This window comes from Gorilla gorilla, chromosome 2 (genome assembly GCF_029281585.2).
Source record: "Gorilla gorilla gorilla isolate KB3781 chromosome 2, NHGRI_mGorGor1-v2.1_pri, whole genome shotgun sequence".
NCBI lineage: Eukaryota > Metazoa > Chordata > Mammalia > Primates > Hominidae > Gorilla > Gorilla gorilla.
In genome coordinates this window covers 67,864,277-67,884,474 of record NC_086017.1, presented here as the reverse complement: position 1 = coordinate 67,884,474, position 20,198 = coordinate 67,864,277, and the positions used below count along the sequence as shown (strand labels likewise).

The window sequence follows — 20,198 nt, the reverse complement described above, 5'->3', positions numbered from 1 at the left end:
AGACAAGGATCTGAGTAATAACCACACACTCACTGGCCAATCTGGGTGTGCCTCAGTTTTCTCATCTGCATAACGGGAATTACAACAATAACTACTTCTCAGAATTGCAATGATGTTTTGTATAGCTATTAGTAAGAAGCGTTTATCACAATGCCTGGTACTTTGTATGGGCTCTCTCTATATTCACTATAACTAATGAAACTGTTACTATGATTGTGACTTTCAGTAATTTCCTATTAAATTCATTTTCTGAGCTTCACCTGGAAAAGGCCTTGTTCTCTAACAGTTGTTGAAGCAAATCACAGATGTCCAGAGAATGAACATGAACTGCTGAGTTCTTTAAGTTCAGCATCACAGTCCAAAAACGAAGTGTTCCACTGGGACCCCAGACCCAGTTGTCTACTACATATAATTCCCACTTCACTAAAGGCAGCAAAGAACCACTGTTTTGCATTTTCTGAATTGCAGATAAGTCAATGTACCAGACTTAATACTCAAGCTATTATACTAGAGACTGTTTATTTAACAAGTTATTTATTAAATTCCTATTAAGTGCCAAGGTCAGAGCCACAGAGGTAAACAAGAGACACAGCGCCTGCCCCTGGAGCACTGATGACCCGTGGGAGAGTAAGAAGGCCATTTAGAACACCAATACGGCTCAGTAAGAGGGCAGGGTGGACAAGTGAGGTGGCTCATGCCTGTGATCCCCACACTTTGGGAGGCTGAGGCAGGCAGATCGCTTGAGCCCAGGAGTTCAAGACCAGCCTGGGCAACATAGCAAACCGAATCTACAAAAAATACAAAATTAGCCAGCAGTATTGGTGTGTGTGCCTGTAATTCTGACTACGTGGGAGGCTGAGGTGGGAGGATCGCTTGAGCCAAGGAGGTCGAGGCTGCAGTGAGCTGTGATGGCACCACTGCACTCTAGCCTGGGTGACAGAGCAAGACTCTATCTCCAAAAAAAAAAAAACAAAAAACAAGGTGTTGGGTGCCCAGGAGAGGACCTCATGCCCAACTTTGGGTGTGACTCCCCATGGATGTCAGACAATAGTGCTGAGAAAAAGGGATAGGAGAGACAATTAGGTAACAGGTGCACACCTGCAGGAAGTGTAATGTGACACCTGGATCACATCCCGTAAAGGACTCCCTGATGGGAGAGCCATCCCCCAGGTGCTAGCTTGCCTCCTTTGGTGGAGATAAGGAATGTGACAAGCCACTGCCTAGGTGCTTTCAAGCCAACTCTGCCAAGGCGCCTCACTCAGAACACATTCTGGGTTCTGCCTCCAGATGGCTAGAAGCTCCACCGAGGGCCCCCATCCCAGCGGCAGCACATTCCTGGTCTTCCAGCAGGTACCCCTCCCTGCCTCTGCTGAGAGGGAATCTTGTAAACAGAACCCTGAACTCTGCTCAACTGATAGCACTACAGACTCACAAAGGCCTTTTAGGGTCTCAGCTCAAAGACCTTGCACCTCAGGTCCCCTGGGAGGCAGGGCCTGGTCCCATACTCTGGCCTGCTTTACCCCACACCAAGGGAACAATCAGTTTGTTCCTGGGCAAGAAGCACCAGGCCGGGCCCCTGCTCCCACAATAGGCTGTAGATGCCAAACCATTCTTGTGTCCCTGGAATCTGATAAACCACTTCAAGGAGGTGCAGGGAAACCAGGGTGATACGCACAAGAAGTGTGGTACAAGCATGATAAGAACTTATTTTCTTGGGACACGGGGGAAACTGAGAAATCCTATTTTAGCCACCAAGAAACCTTTCCTGCCCCGGCCTCCCTAGGAGGCCTGCCTCTCCCTCAGTCACACTCAGCACAGGCGGAAGGTAGCACCGCTCCTGCCTGTTGAAGGAAAGCTGACTGCTGCTTGCCATTTTTCATCTTAAAGTCTGAATTTATGGGCTGCGGCAAATTTACATAGTGCCTGCCACAAATCCCCACCCGTTTCCCTATAGCTCGAATGCCAAAATTCCACCCTGTGTTCCAAATAACTCCAACCTCTTTAGTAGCCTTTTTTTTTTTTTCTGGAAAGGAAATTCCAGAAAATTTGTCTGGCATGGTAAAGGCTGACGGCCTTATGAACATACTCAGAAAGGTGACCCATTTAGTCAAAAGAGCTTTCAGATCTCTACGAGAAAAGGAATTCATGCCAGCATAAAGGGCCTTCAGAGAGAGAGAACAGGAGTGCTGTGTTAACACCCAGACCTTTCAGCAAGCCAGCCCTGCGACGGCTGGGGAGGCTGAGCCCTGAATGGGCTGGACAGACCAGCTTTCTCTCTCAGGAGAGGTGCGCCTCAGGAGATGCCCGTGGGGATCACAAGTTCAGCTCTGGCTCACACAACTTCATGCTGCCGCGCACAGCACAAGGTCTGCCCACGAGGCTACCTGCAGATGAGCGGAAAGCCGCCTGCTTGGATTGGAAGCAGGCTGCCCACTTGTGCCAGGGCCATGAGACTGATAAAGGCTGGGTGCTAGGCCTGGAAAGAAGGGTGCAGTTGCTGGGCTCACCAGCAAACACAACCCAGCACACCCTCCCACCAGTTAAACAAGGTAGCAGAAGAAAAGGGTGTGGGTGAACTCATTCCTGACAGAGCATAGCTGTGCCTATGTCCGCTGTCACCAAGGATCTCCTGGCATAGTTGGCTCTCAACAACACTCCTCTCAACACACACACACACACACACACACACACACACACACACACACACACACACCCTGTGGTGTCATGGTGCGTGCTGTGAGCCCTGCAGCCAGGGGGAGTTCCAGGGACACCTCCTTCCTCACCTCTGGTTTCTAGACCTCACAAACAAAAGCCCTGCCCACCTCCTCCAAAGCAACCTTTAGCTGGTCCCTACTGTCCACACCTGCGGTGACATTACTGCCCCCCTGGAAACCAAAGGCAGGGAAAGAACTGGAGCAATGTCTCCAAAAACTGGAAAAGGTCCCAGTCAGAGCTCCATGGTCTGGGAAAAGATATGGTAAGTAGCCCCCAAAAAGTTTTGTTCTGTAGAAGGAAATTTCAGTTTCACATGAATCAAGCGCAAATGAGTAAAGTTTGGAGCAAAGCAAAACAGGAAGAAAAAAAATCCACAGAAGCAGAAAACAGTCTCTTCTACACCCTCTCACTATAATATATCTATTTTACTTTACAGAGTGTGAAACTCAGCTTTGACACAAAAGTCCTTTACAGCATGATGCAGGCGGGATTAGGGATTAAGCCTGACCTGTAAAGTGAGGCAGAGCTGAGCCTCAGTTTTCTCATCTGTAAAATGGAAACAGATGTCAACCTAAAAGAAAGAGGCGGAGGCTTAAAATTTAAACTATTAAAGAGTTTACTTGAGCCAAAGTGAAGACAGCTGCCTGAAAGACTCAGGCCCAAGTAACCTTGGATATGAGCTCTGTTTGGCCTTTGTTACAAGCAGGTTTTTAAAAGCAAAAGAGGGGACAGACAGGGAGTAGGGCTGATAAAAAGATTTTTGTCAGGAATTCTCATTGGCGTACAGAAATAGCATTGATTAGTGGTTGGCCATCCATCGTTAAGCTATAGGGTGTGGATTATGGTACTGCGTGCAGCATTATTAGATTAATTTATAACTAATTGTGACAATAGCAATTTCTTTGTTTTAGAAACGGGTCTCACTCTGTCGCCCAGGCTAGAGTGCAGTGACGCAATCATAGCTCACTGCAGACTCAAACTCCTGGGCTCAAGCTATCCTCCCAACTCAGCCTCCCAAGTAGCTACAACTATGTAGGCTTGTGCCACTGCATCCAGATAATTTTTTTTTTTTTTTTTTTTGTAGAGATGTGATCTCACCCAGGCTGGTCTTAAACTCCTGGCCTCAATAGATCCTCCAGCACCGGCCTTCCAAAGTGCTGCGATTATAGGACAGGCATGTACCACCGCACCTAGCCAGCAACCAATTTTAAGAAATGAATACATAGGCAGGGCACAATGGCTCACACTCGTAATCCCAGCACTTTGGGAGGCCAAAGCAGGCGGACTACCTGAGGTTGGGAGTTCGAGACCAGCCTGGCCAACATGCTGAAACCCCGTTTCTACTAAAAATACAAAAAATTAACTGGCTGTGGTGCCAAGGCGCCTGTAATCCCAGCTACTGGAGAGGTTGAGGCAGGAGAATCGCTGGAACCCGGGAGGCAGAGGTTGCAGTGAGCCAAGATTGCATCACTGTACTCCAGCCTGGGTGACAGAGTGAGACCCTGTCTTTAAATAAATAAATAAATAAATAAAAATAAAAATACCAAAACTAGCCAGGCAAGGTGGCAGGTGCCTATAATCCCAGCTACTTAGGAGGCTGTGGCATGAGAGTCACTTGAACCCCGGAGGCAGAGGTTGCAGTGAGCCAAGATTGCACCACTACACTCCAGCCTGGTGACAAAGCAAAACTCTGCCTCAAAAAAAAAAAAAAAAAAAAAAAAAGTCAATGAATACATAGCTCAAAGAGGGTAGCAGGATGTGTTCGCTGTCTCATTTAATGTCTTTCCAGGCCTGATACTTTAAAAGGACTCACCTTCTTCCGATAAAAGTTCTTTTCTTTTCTCATAGATGTAAAGCCACTAGTTTTGCAGAGTTCACGAGGATTAGAAGTAGTATAAGTAAGATAGACCAATGCTCAGCAGATGGAAGGTGTGAGAAATACTAGATGTTATATTAGAGGATGAATATCCTCAACAGTGCACGCCTCAACATTCAGTACACAGCCAGCATTATTTGTATGTATTCTTGGTACCAAGAAGAGCCAAAGAATAATATGTAGGAGGACAAGGGTCCTCCTTGCCAAGCTTTTTACATGCGCTGCTTAGAAAAGCCAGATTTTGATAATGGGGAAAGGGAGAGAGTCAGCGGCTCTGTCACAATAACTCAGTCTGATAGGCAGTCTTGCCTAAGTGAAAAACCAAACTGCTTCTTTGCTTATAGTACAAGAAAATTTTGGCCAAGGGCATTCTACTGCATGGGATCTGGCCAAAACTGTTCTTTGGTAAATGCTGTACTCAAACAATGGGCATAAGTAAAATCTCATCAAATTGTTTTTAAAAATAAACAGTTTGCAGAAGAGTTATAACAACCATCTACAGTTTATCAAAGGAACACATTTAAGTCAGCTGCTCTAAGGCTCTTAGAGGGCAGGAGCTTCAAACATAGCTCAGTATTTTTCTTTGTCCTCCTCCCCTCCCACAGAATAAATCCTGATACTGGCCAGGCGCGATGGCTCACACCTGTAATCCCAGCACTTTGAGAGGCCAAAGCGGGCGGATCACCTGAGGTCGGGAGTTCGAGACCAGCCTGACCAACATGGAGAAACCTCATCTCTACTAAAAATACAAAAAAATTATCCAGGTGTGATGGCGCATGCCTGTAATCCCAGCTACTTGGGAGGCTGAGGCAGGAGAATCTCTTGAACCCGGGAGGCGGAGGTTGCAGTGAGCTGAGATAGCGCCACTGCACTCCAGCCTGGATGACAAGAGCGAAACTCCATCTCAAAAAAAAATAATAAAAATAAAATAGAATAATAAATTGTGATACTAAGTGGGCCTGATTAAAATACCCAGTAATTCCGTCCTCTGTACCATCTATACCTACTCTCACCTACTGGTTCATCACTTTAGTCATAAAGAGACCCATTTGGTTTTCTAATCATTTTCCCCAAAAAGCTTTCTTCCCAGTACGTGGACTCAGTTTCCCATGAAAAGTTAGTTAGGCACCTTAAAAATACAAGATCACTTCTCAAGCTCCTGAAGAAGAAAGTATTGTTGTTTATTATACAATAACCTGAGCCAATTTAGGGATTACTGTGCCCGTTTAATGAATAACTAGATTTACAACAGTAATGTAAGATGGCTTCTAGTAGAATGTCATGAAAAGCAATTGTAATCATTATAAAAGCAGGAAATAGCCCCATTTAGATTAAAATGGCTCATTCCATTGAATATTTTCATTAGTTAAACTTATTGTTGGGGGAAGGTGTTACAATTACAGATCCAGCTCCTTAATTTAGAATACTCAAAGATGAAAATTAAAAGCAGAATAACAAGAATATGGAAAAAAGAAAAAAACTAAATGTAGAAACACAAACCTTCACAGGAGCCTCCAAAAGAGGTATGTCCACCCCAAGGGGACATAAGATAATCCGTTAGAGCCAGGAAAAAAACAGATTTTATATTTGGATTTGTCATCTAAAAAGAAACTCAGCTTTACTAATATTTAATATACAAATTGACAGTAGAGTATGTTTATAGCTTATAAATACATACATATATATATATATATATATATATGAGGAAGGGGCACATACAAAACTTTCTGCTAATAGGAATGACTGGAGCAACAGGTGAGACCCCTGAGATAAACGACCCCTTTTGGCTGGGTTTACTACCCTACACTAAACAAGGGGCTGGATGCAGTGGCTCACGCCTGTAATCCCAGCACTTTGGGAGGCCAGGTGGGTGGATCACCTGAGGTCAGGAGTTCGAGGCCAGCCTGACCAACATGGTGAAACCCCATATCTACTAAAAATACAAAATTAGCCAGGTGTGCACATGCCTATAATCCCAGCTACTTGGGAGGCTCAGGCAGGAGAATCTCTTGAACCCGGGAGATGGAGGCTGCAGTGAGCCGAGATCATGCCACTGTACTGCACTCCAGCCTAGGAAACAAGAGTGAAACTCCAACTCAAAAAAACAAACAAACAAACTCAAGGAGCATACCCCATAGGCAGCCTCCAGTTTCAGAAAGCCCTTGGTAAGCCAGCCCTGCCCACCCCTCCACTGCCCCTCTGACCTGAGCATTAAAACCTCTAAACTGACACACTCGTCTGCTCCTGTGTAAATGTCTGTTTGCCTGCCTAATTCTAGTCACGCTTTAGATCTTAGCTGAAAGGTCCCTTCCTTCAGGGAACCTTCTAGATTACCCATACCCAGCCTAGGGGTAGGTGCTCCTCCTTTTCAGAGGGCTTGGCACCTAGATCCTTGCTACTTACAGCGCGGTGCACAGACAGCAGGATCTGAAGCTGACTGGAAACGCAGAATCCCAGCCTACACCCCAGCACCTACTCAATCAGACCTGCATTTTTAACAAAGTCCCCAGGTGATGAGCATGGGCCTGAAGGTTTGAGCAGCTCTCCTCTGCATGGCTCTCCCTGCTTGCTTGTCTCTTCTCCTCTGAGCAGTATCTGAGGCAAGCAAAGGACATGATCCTCTCATTCCTGCTGTCCTAGCACCCAGCACAGGGCCTGGTTCAGAGATGGGCTTTCATATATTTGTTGAATGAGGAAAGGAAGAAAGGATCTTGGGAGACATCTTCATCAGACGTTCTGAACTTGGAGAAAGGGAACAGCTAACACACCAGATGACAGCAATAGGATTCCAAAAATATCTGGACTGGCCAGAGAATAGACAGAAGACAAGACAAAGTCCTGGACTTGGGTCCAAAAGCACAATATTCATAGTGATAATGACAACACTGTGCTATAACTTAACCTAATCAAATATAATGCTCCCAGCAACTCTAAGATAGCAACTATTTTGCTCTTGCATTTTATAGACAGGGAAGCAGGCACAGAAAGGTTAAAGCAGTGGACTAGAGTTGCACAGCTGGTATCAGGCAGAGTGCGGATTAGAATCCAGACAGTCTAGCTTCAGACCGAGGCCCTGAATCATTAGGCTACATCCAGTTTTGCCTAGGATGTGCTACCTGGAAACTGACGTAGCAAAGTTGGCTGGGTCGGGTGGCTCACGCCTGTAATCCCAGCACTTTGGGAGGCCGAGGCAGGCGGATCACGAGGTTGGGAGTTCGAGACCAGCCTGACCAACAAGGTGAAACCCCATCTCTACTAAAAATACAAAAATTAGCCAGACATGGTGGCGCACGCCTGTAATCCCAGCTACTCAGGAGGCTGAGGCAGGAGAATTGCTTGACCCCGGGAGACAGAGGTTGCAGTGAGCCGAGATCGCGCCACTGCACTCCAACCTGGGCGACAGAGCAAGACTCCATCTCAAAAAAAAAAGAAAAAGAAAAAGCAAGGTGACTGGCACCCTGACCATGGAGCTACTAGAGGCAGGGCCTAAAGGCTCCAGGCCCTGGGTATCTGCTCCCCTAAGGAGCAGGGCAGCCATCCTCAACTAAGCCAGCAGCCCACTCCATGGTACCTGCCTCACAGCACAAAACCAGGACCCAAGAGACACAATTTGGCTCCAAATCAAAGCCCTCCTTTAGCTCAGACTCTCCAAGAACGAAGGCGGCTGCCGACTGGCATGCTGGCTCCGCCGTTGCTGGGAGAACTCCACAGAGGCCCAACCACCATCTGGAAGTGATTTGGCCCAGAGATTCCTGAAAGGGGTGGGAGGTTGGAATGACCAGACGCCTGGAGCTCCCTGTCCAGCTTGGAAACAAAGCTGGTGTGAATGGGCCCTGGAGGCAGCCATAACATAGCAGGGGCAGCCCCTTTCAAGGAGGTGACACCCTCTAGGCAGTCCATAGCCGTATTTTAGCAAGTAGGATCAACCTTAGCCAACCAAGCTGTTCTCCCCAGAGCGCGCTGATTTCAAATGCCCTTTCAGTGTGCAAACCTTTCCGGCATGACTTTTGAGATTATTAAACACTGCCTTATTTAACTAACAGGCATTCACAGAGCACTTACTATGTACCATAAACTGTGCCAAGCACTTTAAAAATTATTAACTTGTTTAATCATTATAACAGCCTTTTAAGAAGGTAGTTATTATCCCCATTTTAGTGATAAGGAAACCAAGGCACAGAAGTTTCTTAATAGCTACTTAGTGGGAAGTAGGATTTGAACCAAGAATCCTTGCTCTTAACTACTACACAAGTGACATTGAATGCTAATGTGCCACCTTGTACATGGCCCACAACTTGTTATTAATAATTCTGACAAAGCATGCTACTTTGCTACTTTTTTTTGAGATGGAGTTTTGCTTCTGTTGCCCAAGCTGGAGTGCAATGGCGTGATCTCAGCTCAACACAACCTCTGCCTCTTGGATTCAAGCTATTGTCCTGCCTCAGCCTCCCATGTAGCTGGGATTACAGGCATGCACCACCACGGCCATCTAATTTTGTATTTTTAGTAGAGATGGGGTTTCTCCATGTTGATCAGGCTGGTCTCAAACTCCAGACCTCAGGTGATCCACCCTCCTTGGCCTCCCAGGGTGCTGGGATTACAGGCATGAGCCACCATGCCTGGCCATCTTTGCTACTTTTTAAGCACTCTCTGTACTACCCAAAAGACAAGCTGGCATCTGCTAGACGTGCAAGAAAGAGCAGAACTTAAGGTTATTTGGAAATTATTTTGGTAGTAGTAGCACAAAAGGGAGAGGAAGGAAAAGGAGCTGACTGGACCAGTGACCCGCCACCCTGGAAGCTGCCTAGTGACCCGAAGTCTTGGGAACACGCACCCTGCCTGCTCTGGCGCTGGCCTAGTTTAAGTCAGTCAAGTAAACTTTAGGGTTAGACCACATCCTCTGAAAAGGAAACAATTCCTTTCTCTAAAGGCCCAAAACAAAACACACCACCCAAACTTCTAGGCCTTGATCATCATTCTTGGGCTGAGAGACCCCTTTTCCTTCCAGCTGGCTGGACTGCCCCATGTCAGAAAGGTTTTTGGAAAAACAAGTAAATAAAACTGCCAACTCCTGGCAAACAGCTGGAATTAAAGACACTGAGTCCTCACTATGAACTGCCCACCACATAACAAGAAACGTAAGGAAATTTTCAACTTTTGGATGGTGCCTAGGGGCCTACCTTACAATGAACCACAAATGTGAATCAATAGCCAGGGTTGTCTTTCAGTGAATTCTAGGCAGAAAAGCCAGAGTCCTCTGGCAGCTGTTGAACCACCACCTATCTCAGAGCTGGAGGCATGTACACAATTCTAATGACTCCACAACTGTCTGGTCTTATCCAAAGCATACAAAACCCTGTATTCATTCAATGATACCTTCCCTGACGATGGAATAAAACATCATCCATTGGGTAGTAGGAAATCTCAACCAACCAACCAAAACACAATGAGGAAAACACAAGAGGCAAACTGATCCCACTTAATTCCCGGCTGACTCTCAACTTGTGAGACTTTCATCACAGCCCAGAGGATTCATCCTGCCAATCATGGAAGGCCCTGACATCCCTATTTTGTCCAAGGTCAGAGGTTCAGAGTGTGGGTATCCAGCCACCACCCTAACACCTAAGACTTGCAAACCTAGTGTTGCAGGGACCCTCTGATGTGGAGAGAAAAGCTGTATTTTACTCATCTCTGAAACTGGAAGGCAAGTCAGTTAAGGCTCCAATTCAACAGCTGGGCAGACCTGGGTTTCAGACACCATTTACTAGCTAGCTGGGTCACCTCCACAAGTGGCTTCACTCCTGTTTCCCATCTTTAAATAAAGATAATAATACTAACCATGGCAAGAGTATGATCAACCAAACAGAAACAAACAACCAGGCTGTTCTCCCCTGATTTTGAACGTCCCTTCGGTGTGCAAACCATTCGGGCATGACTTTTTTTTTTTTTTTTTTTTTTTGAGTCAGAGTCTCGCTCTCCCAGGCTGGAGTGCAGTTACACAAAGACCTCGGCTCACTGCAACCTCCACCTCCCGGGTTCAAGCAATTCTCCTGCCTCAGCCTCCCGAGTAGCTGGGACTACAGGTGTGCACCACCATGCCCAGCTAATTTTTCTATTTTTAGTAGAGCTAGGGTTTCACCATGTTGTCCAGGCTGGTCTCAAACGCCTGACCTCAGGTGATCCACCCACCTTGGCCTCCTAAAGTGCTGGGATTACAGGCGTGAGCCACGGCATCCAGCCCTGGCATTACTTTTGAGATAATTATTAGACAGAACCTTATTTAATTAACAGGCGCCATTTTCTAAGCAACACATGCCCAGGACAGTGTTAAGCCCTGAACTCTCTAAGTGACTTGCAGAAGCAGATCATTAGAGATAGGGCATTAGTTGCTGTCAATCAATGATTAGCATGAAAATTCAATAGGGTGATCAACAGAACACACTTAACACCCAGTAGGTGCCCCGAAATTGAAGCTAGTGTCATTGTCAGCACAATGTAACACAACCTAAGCAGTGAATATATGAACCTTAGTCCAAGCTGGAGGTAACTTTGCCTTGAAGGATGAAGGACCATTACCCACAACAGCCTCAAGAGCTTAGGGAAGAAGCCTCCTGCTTTGTCCCCACAGCAGTCCTGGCACTTGCCAGGGCTCTCTGTGGTCTCCAGAGGCTGGAAAACCTGTTTGTTGCAAGATCTCTCGGGAGAGCAATTAGGCAGCCAATGATACAAGTCATAAATGTGGTCACACCCTTTAACCCAGGAATGTCACTCTGGGGAATATGATCCAAGAATCATTAAAAAGGAAAAAAATAGAATGCAAGTTGTGGTAGGAACAGGAAGAAGCTGCCAACAGCCCACAGGCCCAGCACAGAGGAAGGGAAGCTAACTAACCCTGGAACGTCGGGACAATGGGAGTAGCTAGGGCCTGAGTGGATTCGAAAATAAAAATCAGGAGGACCGGGCTGGGCGCGGTGGCTCAGGGCTGTAACCCCCACACTTGGGAGGCCGAGGTGGGCATATCATGAGGTCAAGAGTTCGAGACCAGCCTGGCCAACATGGTGAAACCTCGTTTCTACTAAGAATACAAAAATTAGCCGGGCGTGGTGGCATGTGCCTGTAATTCTAGCTACTCAGGAGGCTGAGGCAGAAGAATCGCTTGAACCCGGGAGGTGGAGGTTGCAGTGAGCAGAGATGGCACCATTGTACTCCAGCCTGGAGACAGAGCAAGGCTCCATCTCAGGGCGGGGCGGTGGTGGGGATGGGGAGTAGGGAATCAGGAGAACCATGTAAAAAAATGTAGACAAAATCTAGAATGAGACCCACAGCCCCGGGCACTGATGAGAGACAGTGCTGGAAGTAGCTGCTGCCTCTGTAAACAGTGGGTAGATCAGGCAGTCTGTAATTTGCTAGTGCTGCGGTTTGGTTTGGTTTTGTTGTTGTTTTAGAGATTTCATGTCGTATCTGGATACTTCTGGTTTACTTTAAGTTTCTTTATTCAGTTAATTAAATAAATACACATTTTTAAAACAAAGAACAGATCCAAATTGAGCCCAGCTGGGCCTTGGGATTCTTCAGAGGGGAGGCTGGTTTCTGAATGGTAAAGAATTCCAGGAGATTCTGAGGTTCTCCCTCCCCAGTACAGGAGATGGACCCCAGAAAGAAGACAACAGCGTGCCATGCAGATTCTTCTGCAGGGAAGCCACCCTTGGGGAGGGGGAGGGCTGCTGGAGATCAGCTGGGTGGTGCGGCTGCCATCTGGGCCCAGGAAGCAGGAAGCAGCCTTACCTGCCAGGACAAGTGTGGGGGAAGGGAAGGGTGAGGCCCTAAGGCCTAGGGGAGGCTCAGCCTAGAGGGAATCCCTTTTCCACTGGAGAAAGTCCTGGCAGCCACACCCATCTCCCTTTCTTCCTGTCACTAGGGTCACTATAGTGACCTGGTTTCCTCAGGAAGAGACCCAAATCACAGGCCAGGGCCAGTCCCTGGTTCTCCTTAGGAAGAGATCCAGACCCAGAACTCTCCTCCGCCCCAACCCACACCCACCCACCCACATACACACACACGCATACACACACACACTCATACACACATGTAGGTGGATACACATGCTCTGCATACATACTCTGCACACCCATTCCGTGTACATGCAAACTCTGCATATGCACATGCTATACACACATGCTATGTGTGTACACATGTTCTCTGCACAAACGCCCACATGCACACACACATCACAGCCCCTACCATCACAGCCCACACTCTCAGTAGCCTTGTGGCCCTCTGGGAAGCCTCCAACTATCTCAGACCACAAGGGAGACTTCATCCTTATTCTTCCTCCCCAGACCAGAAGGCCCAGTCCAGCAGGAGACACCAATTCCCTCCCTCCTTTCAGGAAGACCCTGGTGTAGGTTTGGGAGAGGAGAGGAAAACAAAGCCTCCTTCTAACTGTTGCCCACTTCCTTCAATTCTCAGCTGGGCCCTACTTGCTGACCTGGGACAGGTCAATTAACCCTCCGGACCCCCTTATCTGTAAAATGGGTCTAGCCTCACCCCAGATGGCAGGATGCGTAGGGACGGAGATAACTTAGAAGGCTGACGGTACACAGTGGACGCTAGTTGGGCTCCCTACAAGACAGCAACTACTGTTACCACCACCATCTCTAAATTATAACTTCGGCAGCAAGGAGTGGGTTCAACCTGCGGCGCGCGGCCAGAGCTGAGCTGGGAGCAGAGAGAGCGAGGACACACACCCGCGCCTACCCTTGCAACCTCGGGGCCCACACCCATTCCAGCGACGGCAGGGGAAGGTACCAGGTCTCTGTCTCCACCTGGGCGGGGAGGCCCCCGGCGCAGAGAACGGTTCCTCCCCAGGTCTCACCGCCCGGCCTCCGAGCCAACGCCCATTCAGCTGCCTCTGAGAGCACCAACCTGGGCGCAGCAGGGAGAGCACTCCGCGGAGCATCTGACCCTAGGGCCCGCCCCCGGGGACAGCGAACGAGGGTTTCTAGTCCCCTAGCTCCCATAGGGGCGCCCCAGGTGCAGAGAAATGCAACAACTCCACCTCTCCTCCTGTGACCCCAGCCCAAACCCTCAACCCTTAGCCAGCCAAAGGTGCACTGCTGGGGCGGATGGCGGGGAGCGATCACAACAGGTCCCATCCCAGGGGAGGACACCGGGGAGGGGGTCCAGGCCCCCTATATCCCACCCCTAGGGACGACTCCCCCTTATCTCCGAGGTGGGGGCGCGCTGCGGGAAGTCCTCGCCCTCCGCAGGGGTGCACGCGCGGGGGCGGGTCGGCACCACAGTGGGCGCCTGGGCCCGGCCAGAGAACTCACCGATGGACACGAGCTTGATGCTCTCACGGTCCAGGAACTCGAGCGCCACGGACACATTCTCGAGCTGCATCTGGCGAAAGGTGGGCCGCTGATGGTACTTGCGGTACATGCGCTTCTGGCTGAGCACCTCGAGCAGCGCGATGAGCCGCAGCCCGTCGCTCAGGTCGGTCTGCAGGTTGCCGATGCGTTTGTTCACGCACTTGAGGTGCTCGTTGCACCAGCGTGTGAACGTGTTCTGCTGGATCTTCTTCCAAGGCGCGTCCTCAGCCAGATCCTTCTCGGTTACCGGCATCCTGGTGGCGGGGAGAGCGCAATGCGCAACGAGCTGCCGGGGACTGGTGTTTGGAGGCCCAAGGGCCGAAGGAGCGAGAACCGAAGCGGAGCGGGAGCGGGGTTCGAACTTGCTGCTACCGGAGCCACGGCCGGTGCTGCTCTGTGGCCGCCCGCCCCTGGCCGCGCGAGGCGCCTGGCCCCGCGCCTGCGCGCTGAGCCGCCCCGCCCCTAAGCCCCGCCCCATCCCGACCCTCCCGCGGGAGTTCCTGGGCCACGCTCGCCTCCTGCCGCCTGCCGCAGGCACTGCGCCCCACTGCGTCCTGGGACCCGCGCTCGAAGCCCACCACCCCAGCAGGATGTAGGGCTGCCTGAATCACCCGGTCAGCCCCGGGGTGGGGGGACCCGCGGGGGCTGGGAGCCGGACAGAATGGGTCGGGCCTCAGTGGGACTTGCGGGAGGGGCGCGCGGGGCGCGCGGGGCGGAGGTCTTCATCCACATATAGATTCAATAAATTTCAGTAAGGGCTTTTATTGAGCTCCACCTGTGTACCAGCCAGTCTTCTCAGAGCCTGCTAACCAGTAGTAAATCAGACAAACGTATTGCACAACCTCAAGGAGTTCACAGCCTAATGGAAGAGAAAAGTGTAATTCCACCATAACCAACAGCCCAGTAGTGGTGGTAAAAATGAATAAGGCTTGTTGCATGTCTTAGTTTCCAGTTACTGCTGTAACAAGTTACCAAAACTTAGTGTCTTTGAAAACACACACCCACAAATGTATTATCCTTCAGTTCTGTAGGTTCGATGGCCCACACAGGTCTCGCTGAGCTAAAAACAAAGTGTTGGCAGGATGCATTCCCTTCTGGAGGCTGTAGGGAAGAATCTGTTTCCTTGTGTTTTCTAACTTCCAGAAGCTGCCTGCGCGCCTGACTCCTGCCCCTTTTCTCTGTGAAAGCCTGCAATGGGCTGGGCACAATGGCTCACACCTGTAATCCCAGCACTTTGGGAGGCCAAGGTGGGTGGATCACCTGAGGTCAGGAGTTCGAGACCAGCCTGGCCAACATGGTGAAACCCCATCTCTACTTAAAATACAAAAATTAGCCAGGTGTGGTGGCGCGTACCTGTAATCCCAGCTATTGGGAAGGCTGAGATAGGAGAATCGCTTGAAGCTGGGAGGCAGAGGTTGCAGTGAGCTGAGATGGTGCCATTGCACTCAAGCCTGGGCGACAGAGCAAAACTCCGTCTCAAAAAAAAAAAAAAAAAACAGAAAAGCAAGCCTGCAATGTCAGGTGGAGTCTCTCAGACAGTCCTCTTTCCATAGGCACATCTTCCTCTTTTTTTTTTTTTTTTTTTCTGCGATGGAGTCTCACTCCGTTGCCCAGGCTAGAGTCCAGTGATGCAATCTCGGCTCACTGCAACCTCCTCCTCCTGGGTTCAAGCAATTCTCTTGCCTCAACTTCCTGAGTGGCTGGGATTACAGGCACCCGCCACCACGCTCCGCTAATTTTTGTATTTTTAATAGAGACGGGCTTTCACCATGTTGGCCAGGCTGGTCTTGAACTCCTGACCTCAAGCGATCCACCAGCCTCTGCCTCCCAAAGTGATGGGATTACAGGCATGAGCCACCTTGCCCAGCCTTTTTTTTGTCTCACTCCGTCTCCCAAACTGGAGTGCTATGACTCAATCTCAGCTCCCTGCAGCTTCAACCTCCCCACACCTGGCCCTTTTAAGGACTCTTAAGATGACATTGGGCCAGCTGGTTAGTCCAACATGATCTCCCTATTTTAAAATCAGCTGATTAAGAACCCTAATCCTGTTTGCAACCTTAATTCCCCTTTGCCATTTAAGGGAATGTTCACAGGTCCTGGGAGTTAGGATGTGAACGTCTTTGGGGGCTGTTATTCTGCCTACCACAGCATACACTGAGCACTTACTCTGTACTCATCCAGGTTCTGTGCTAGGTTCTGAGATATGGCAGAGTCTCAGGCCAGCCCTCTGTTGATAAAAGCCTGAATAATTACAACAGCAAGCATTGAATGAACACCTGCTGTTCCTCTGTGCCAAGCACAGTGCAAAGCAATTTCTTTCAAGTCGGGTGCAGTGGCTCACACCTGTAATCCCAGCACCTTGGGAGGCCAAGGTGGGCAGATCACCTGAGGTCAGGAGTTCGAGACCAGCCTGACCAACATGAAAAAACCCTAGCTCTACTAAAAATACAAAAAATTAGCTGGGCGTGGTGGCGCATGCCTGTAATCCCAGCTACTTGGGAGGCTGAGGCAGGAGAATCGCTTGAACCCAGGAGGCAGAGGTTGCGGTGAGCCAAGATCGCGCCATTGCACTCCAGCCTGGGCAATAAGAGTGAAACTCTGTCTCAAAAAAAAAAAAAAGAAGAAATAACCGAGTGGTTGAGCGGCTTGCCCAGGCCACACAGCACAGTTAGAACCATAATGCAAGTCTGTAAGAGAGGCACAGGGTGCCCTGATACAAGAGAAGGGGCTCCTAACCCGGTTTGGGAGAGGAGTTCAGAGCAGGCAAGCTTCTGAGGAAGAGAGGTTGACCAGGACAGAGGGCAAGGGCTTGCAACTTTGAGGGTTGCTCAAGAGAGGCCAGCCAGTTTATGGGTAGAACCATTCTGTAACAGGTTATTTGCATACAATCAATGCCAAAGTGCTTTGTTCAGACAGATGAACTGACTCACTGGAAATGGTCACAACAGCATGGGGGAGAGAATATATTACCCGGCCCTGGCTCACAATAGGGACTCAGTAACTACACTCATGTGTTGCTTAACAACAGGAATGCTAGAGGATTTTGTCATGATAGGAACACCAGAGAGTGTGTTCACACAGACCTAGATGGTACAGGCGACCACACATCCAGGTTAGAGGGGATCACCTGTTGCCCCTGGGCTACAAACCTGTACAGCAAGTTACTATATTGATACTATAGGCAATTGTTACAATAAGTATTTGTGAATCTAAACATTAAAAGGGTATAATAAAAATATGATATAAAAGATAAAATTGGGCGGGGCGTGGTGGCTCACACCTGTAATCCCAGCTCTTTGGGAGTCCAAGGTGGGTGGATCACTTGAGATCAGGAGTTCGAGACCAGCCTGACCAACGTGGCAAAACTCGGTCTCTACTAAAAATACAAAAATTAGCCAGGCATGGTGGCAGGTGCCTGTAATCCCAGCTACTCGGGAGGCTTGGGTAGGAGAATTGCTTGAACCCAGGAGGCAGAGGTTACAGTGAGCCAAGATCGCACTACTGCGCTCCAGCCTGGAAGACAGAGAGAGACTCCATCTCAAAAATTAACTAACCAAATAAATAAATAAAAAGATAAAAATGGTCTACCTGTATGGGCACTTGCCATGAATGGAGCTTGCAGCACTGGAATTTGCTCTGGGTGAGTCAGTGAGTGAGTGGTACGTGACTGTGAAGGCCTAGGACATTACTGTGCACTACTGTAGACTTTATAAACACTGTACACTGAGGCTATACTAAGTTTATTTTTTAAATCTTTTTCTTCTGCAATAAGAAATTAACCTTAGAGGCCGGGCACGGTGGCTCACCCCTGTAATCCCAGCACTTTAGGAGGCTGAGGCAGGTGGATCACGAGGTCAAGAGATCAAGACCATCCTGACCAACGTGGTAAAACCCCGTCTCTACTGAAAATACAAAAACTAGCTGGGTGTGGTGGCACGCACCTGTAGTCCCAGCTACTCGGGAGGCTGAGGCAGGAGAATTGCTTGAATCCGGGAGGTGGAAGTTACAGTGAGCCGAGATCACGTCACTGCACTCCAGCCTGCCAATAGAGTGAGACTCTGTCTCAAAAAAAAAAAAAGAAAAAAGAAAAAGAAAAAAGAAATTAACCTTAGCTTACTGTAATTTTTTAATTTTATATATTTTTTAATTCTTTGACTTTTTGGCTTTTGTAATAACAGCTTAAAACACAAACGCATTATAAGCTGTACAAAAATTCTTTCTTTCTTTAAATCCTTATTGTAAGCTTTTTTCTGTATTTAAAACTTTTTATTGGCCAGGCACGGTGGGTTACGTCTGTAATCCCAGCACTTTGGGAGGCTGAGGTAGGCAGATCACCTGAGGTCAGGAGTTCGAGACCAGCCCGGCCAACATGGTGGAACCCCATCTCTACAAAAACACAAAAAAAATTAGTGGGGCATGATGGCTAGTGCCTGTAATCTCAGCTACTTGGGAGGCTGAGGCGGGAGAATGGTTTGAACCCAGGAGGCAGAGGTTGCAGTGAGCTAAGATGGTGCCGTTGCACTCCAGCCTGGGCGACAGAGCAAGACTCTGTCTCACCCAAAAAAAAAAAATATATATATATATATATATACACACACACACATACATACATACATATATAAAAGATACAATTATGTACAGTATATAATATTTGATAATAAACAAGTATGTTGGCTGGGCACAGTGGCTCACACTTGTAATCCCAGCACTTTGGGAGGTCGAGGTGCACAGATCACCTGAGGCCAGGAGTTTGAGATCAGCCTGGTCCAACACGGTGAAATCCCATCTCTACTAAAAATTTTTAAAATTTTATTATCGACCTCCCTGGGCTCAGGTTATCTTCCCACTTCAGCCTCTTGAGTAGCTGGGACTATAGGGGCGCACCACCATGCCCGGCTAATTTTTGTATTTTTTGTAGAGACGGGGTTTCGCCATGTTGCCCAGGCTGGTCTAAAATTCCTGGGCTCAAGCAATCCTCCTGCCTCAGCCTCTCAAAGTGCTGGGATTACAGGCGTGAGCCACCACATCCAGAAAATAAAAAGTGTTTGTTTGTTTGTTTGTTTTATTTATTTATTTTTTTGAGATGGAGTTTCACTCTTGTTGCCCAGGCTGGAGTGCAGTGGTGCCATCTCAGCTCACTGCAACTTGTGGAGGTGGCCCTCCACAAGTGTGAGCCACCGCCCCCGGCCTGTGCTATATTTTTACTGGACCTGCAGCACAGAAGGTTATGATTACACCAGCATCACCACAAACACAACAGTAATGTGTTGTGCTGTCTGTTGTTGACAGAAATGTCATTATGTGCACATGACTATATTTGAATGCTTGTTCCCCTCATTAGTGATTAAGTGATAAGATTTGCTATTGGTCAGCTGGTAATGACTGGACAAAGCTGGACTTGAACCTGGGTCTAACTCCAAAGGCTGTATTTTGCCCAAGGGTCCCCGTGGTCTCCCCAAGCCTGGGACATGGTTTTGTCCATACCGTGGGCCCCCTGAGCAGCAGATTCACTCCAGGCAGAGTTGGTAACCTCTTCCTCCCCCACGACCAAGGCCTTCAGTTCCTCATACTTTCCTCCATTCACACTCATCCATCAAAACTTATCAGCCAGTGTGACTCCCAGGGCCCTCCTCCCTGCTAGGTGAAATGAGCAAATGTGATCAACTCTGCCCAACAGCCACTAACGTGCTAAGGCTCCCCTCTAAGTGTCATTCAAAAAGTAAAAAGGTGCCAGGCACGGTGGCTCACACCTGTAATCCCAGCACTTTGCGAGGCCAAGGCAGGTGGATCACCTGAGGTCAGGAGTTCGAGACCAGCCTGGCCAACATGGTGAAATCCCATCTCTACTAAAAATACAAAAATTAGTTGGGCATGGTGGTGCATGCCTGTAACCCCAGCTACTCCGGAGACTGAGGCAGGAGAATCACTTGAACCCAGGAGGCTGTGGTTGCAGTGAGCCGAGATTGTGCCATCGCACCCTGGGTGGCAGAGCAAGACTCCACCTCAAAAAAAGAAAAAAAAAGTAAAAAGAAACAGGTAAAATTAATGACAATTATATACTTAACCCAATAGTAGGGTGACCAAATGACCAGGTTTGCCCAGGACTAAGGTATCTCCTGGGATGCAGACCTATCAGTGTTGCAACCAGTAAAGTCCCTGACAAACCAGAACAAGTTGATCGCCCTACCCAGAAGATCTAAAATGGTATCATTTCAAAATGCAATTGATATTTTAAA

General features: G+C 48.5%; 1 protein-coding gene across 5 annotated transcripts in view; it reads right to left on the bottom strand.

The window, feature by feature from the left end:
• Nucleotides 1–14,404, bottom strand: part of FLNB (filamin B) — a 164,416-nt gene extending 150,012 nt beyond the window's left edge. For 2 of the 5 annotated variants that reach the window (XM_004034370.4, XM_063703869.1), the window contains exon 1: nucleotides 13,924–14,394. In XM_004034370.4, the coding sequence (XP_004034418.3) occupies nucleotides 13,924–14,215 (292 nt within the window). In that variant the 5' untranslated portion in view covers nucleotides 14,216–14,394. Of the gene's footprint in view, nucleotides 1–13,923 lie in introns of all 5 variants that reach the window. The other 3 variants (XM_004034366.4, XM_055383213.2, XM_004034369.4) reach the window with 2 other exon arrangements.
• Between the last annotated feature and the right edge of the window lie 5,794 nt (nucleotides 14,405–20,198).